We start from the raw sequence: 3,374 nt of genomic DNA on the forward strand, positions 1-3,374 counted from the left end.
TTTTAATTAAAAATTTGGAAAAAAAAAAAAAAAAAAAAAAAAAAAAAAAAAAAAGGAAAATAACAAATAATTATAAATAAAAATGTTATAATATATTTTTAGGCTATGGTATTTTTAATAATGTCTTCAGCTTTTCCTCTTAATTTTTTTATACTTTTTTTTTTTAATACTCCTATTTCATTAAAAGCAATGTACATTAACTTATCACATTCCACCTTTATTATAAACCAAAAAAAAAAAAAAAAAAAAATTTTTAAATAATTTCGTTTACTTATAGTGTTTTTATAATGACTTTTATTTTTTCATATTTTTTGTTTTTACCATATTTTTTGTGCACTCTTTGAATAATAATAAAATAGACTCTAATGAATTTAATTCATTTATTTTTTGCTCATTCATTTTAAATAAAGCCAATGTTATCCTAAAGATTATTTTATCTCCCTCATAAAATAGACAATCCCATATACGTAATGTTGTAGTAATCTTAAAAAAAAAAAAAAAAAAAAAAAAAAACGAAATATTAAATTATAAATATAATATTTNNNTTAAAAAAAAAAAAAAAAAAAAAAAAAAAAAATATAATAATATATATATATATATATATGATATGCACAATTTGTGAATTTAAAAGATAAAAAAAAATTATATTTTTATATAACTTTTATTATAAATTATTTTTATATATTATGTATCAATAAAATATATACAAAAGATACATATATTATTATATAAAAAACATTCATTTTATGTTTTTTTATTTTAATATATACCGGAAAAGCAGTACAAAATAAACATAAAAGCCATTCCGAACATATCCATGATAGATCAACATCAAATTCTCTATAAGAAAAAAAAAAAAAAAAAAATAAATATTATATTTATAATTTAATATTTCGTTTTTTTTTTTTTTTTTTTTTTCTTGTAAAGATAAATTTATATGCATAGATACTTTAAACGTGAATGAACTTCTGGCATTTTCATTTTAATCAATTCTTCTATAACAATGATATCTCTACGTAAGCCACGCATCTCATTATTATAATAATCTGTAATATAATAATTATTTTTGTTAATTTTTTTTTTTTTTAATTATATATATACATATTATAAAAATATATATACATATTATAAAAATATATATACATATTATAAAAATATATATACATATTATAAAAATATATATATACATATTATAAAAATATATATACATATTATAAAAATATATACATATTATAAATATATATAAAATGAATTATAACCACTAATATTAATTTTATCATGTGAATAATCCGAATCTATTAATTGAACAATAGACCAAAATGCTAATTCTTCTTTTAAAATTATTAAAGTTATTGCAGCAATAAAATTCATACTCTGACAATAATTTATTTTTGGTTTATAAACAGCAAAAGCTCGTAAGACATTTTTTAGTTGAATTAATCCAGGAGAATTTTTTCTATACTTTAAAAAAAAAAAATAATAATAAAGTGTTGTGAAAAAAGTTATATTATAAGTTTATTTATATAAAGAATTCCATGATAAATATTATGATAAAAACAAAATCAAACTACACACACGTTTTTATTATGTGGAAAGGTTCGTATTATATCCAATTCAATTTGACTCAACACTTTTGGTTCTAATTCACTATTTAAACATCTAATATTAGAATAAAAAAAAAAAAAAAAAAAAATTGAATAAAGTAATAATTCAATATTTGTTAGAAATATTTTAATTGCAAAAAAAAAAAAAAAAAAAAAAAAGATCATTTTAATTACTTTTCATATATAGTAGGATATTTTAAGCATAAAATTATACTATCTAAAAGATGTGGCCATATATCAGGTCTAAATATAATAAAGTATAAAAAAAAAAAATTTTTTATTTATTGTTATTTTATTATAATTTTTTTATGTTTATGCAAATGTTTATAGTATGAATTTCATTTAATGTATTTATAAATTATTTTTAAAATAGCAATATTTTCTATATTTATATAACCTCAATTTATCTGGTATTCCTTTTCTAATTAATGTTTTTAAATAATAACTTTTTTTTATATCTCTTTTAAAAGTTAAATAAAATTGCCATCTATCACAAAAAAAAAAAATATATATATATATATATATATAATTTTTTTTTAATAAATAATGTGTATATATATATATATATATATATATATATATATATATATATTTTTTTTTTCAAAAAAAAAACCTTCTTTCAATTTTTTTTTTATGCTTTTCTAGAGTTCTTTTATCAGTTGATTCAGTAAAAAATTCCTTATTTTTCTCAAATCCATAATGATCATATTCATTATCTGTAAGAATTATGAAAGTATAAGAATATACACATAATTATTTATATGCTCGTATTTCTATAACTATATAAATTATTTTTTATTTTTATTTTATTTTTTTTTTTTTTATATAAACCACTGTTGGCCGTTAAATAATTATTTGATTCATTATTAACATTTGAAAAAACATTATCTGATACACAATCATTACTTTTGTTTATTTTTATCTTGTTTTTTTCTTTGAAGAAATTTATTCTCATTTTTTAATAAATAGCTCCTTTAAAAGTCATTTTCAACATGTTATATTTAACTTAATAATTACTATGCCATATATATATTTATATATGTATTTATATCTTATACATTATAATAGAAAATTACTATTATTTCTATTTTTTTTTTTTTTTTCCTAATTATAATATATTTCTTAAAAAAATTAAAAAAAAATATAATCAGTAATCAATACATATTTAAATAAGTACAATGCGAGCATTTGACTTCTTATTTTCCCAATTTTTTTTTTTTTTTTTTTTTTTTTTTTTTTTAGATAGTAATAATTATGTTAATAACAAAAAATATTTATTTTAATTATTTTAAATTAAAAAAAAAAATAAATATATAATAAAGTTTTTTGGAAATTTCTTAATTTATAACATGACATTTATAATGATTTTTTTTTTTTTTTTTTTTTTTTNTTTTTTTTTTTTTTTTTTTTTTTTATTATAAATGTGTTTCATTAAATGTTAAGGTATTTTTAATTAAAAAAAATCTACTATTAATCATTAATAAATAAAAACAATTTAAAGAAATTATATACACATATATAATTAAAATAAAATAGAAATGTTTTAATAAAAACTTTATATAAAATAACTAATTTTAGAAAAAAATAAATAATTTTTTACAAGAGCAAATTTAACGGAATCTTTATTATAACATTGAAAAACTGAGATACATATAAATTAATGATTATACTTTTTGAAACAAAAAAAAAAAAAAAAAAAAAAAAAAAAAAAAAAAAAAAAAAAAAAAAAAAAAAAAAAAAAAAAAAAAAAAAAAAAAAAAAAAAAAAAAA

At 14.4% G+C, this 3,374-nt stretch overlaps 1 protein-coding gene across 1 annotated transcript; it reads right to left on the minus strand.

Moving 5' to 3' along the window:
- Positions 1–98: 98 nt before the first annotated feature.
- On the minus strand, positions 99–2,559 carry PGAL8A_00341100 (GTPase-activating protein, putative; the record flags this gene model as incomplete). The annotated part of the gene is made up of 10 exons (XM_028672447.1): positions 99–215; positions 322–483; positions 771–840; positions 950–1,046; positions 1,260–1,456; positions 1,576–1,659; positions 1,779–1,847; positions 2,002–2,091; positions 2,218–2,320; positions 2,436–2,559. 10 exons carry the CDS (start codon positions 2,557–2,559, stop codon positions 99–101), a joined length of 1,113 nt encoding a protein of 370 aa, XP_028528998.1.
- Between the last annotated feature and the right edge of the window lie 815 nt (positions 2,560–3,374).

Source organism: Plasmodium gallinaceum (assembly GCF_900005855.1).
Source record: "Plasmodium gallinaceum strain 8A genome assembly, contig: PGAL8A_v1_98, whole genome shotgun sequence".
In the NCBI taxonomy this organism is placed as follows: Eukaryota; Apicomplexa; class Aconoidasida; order Haemosporida; family Plasmodiidae; genus Plasmodium; species Plasmodium gallinaceum.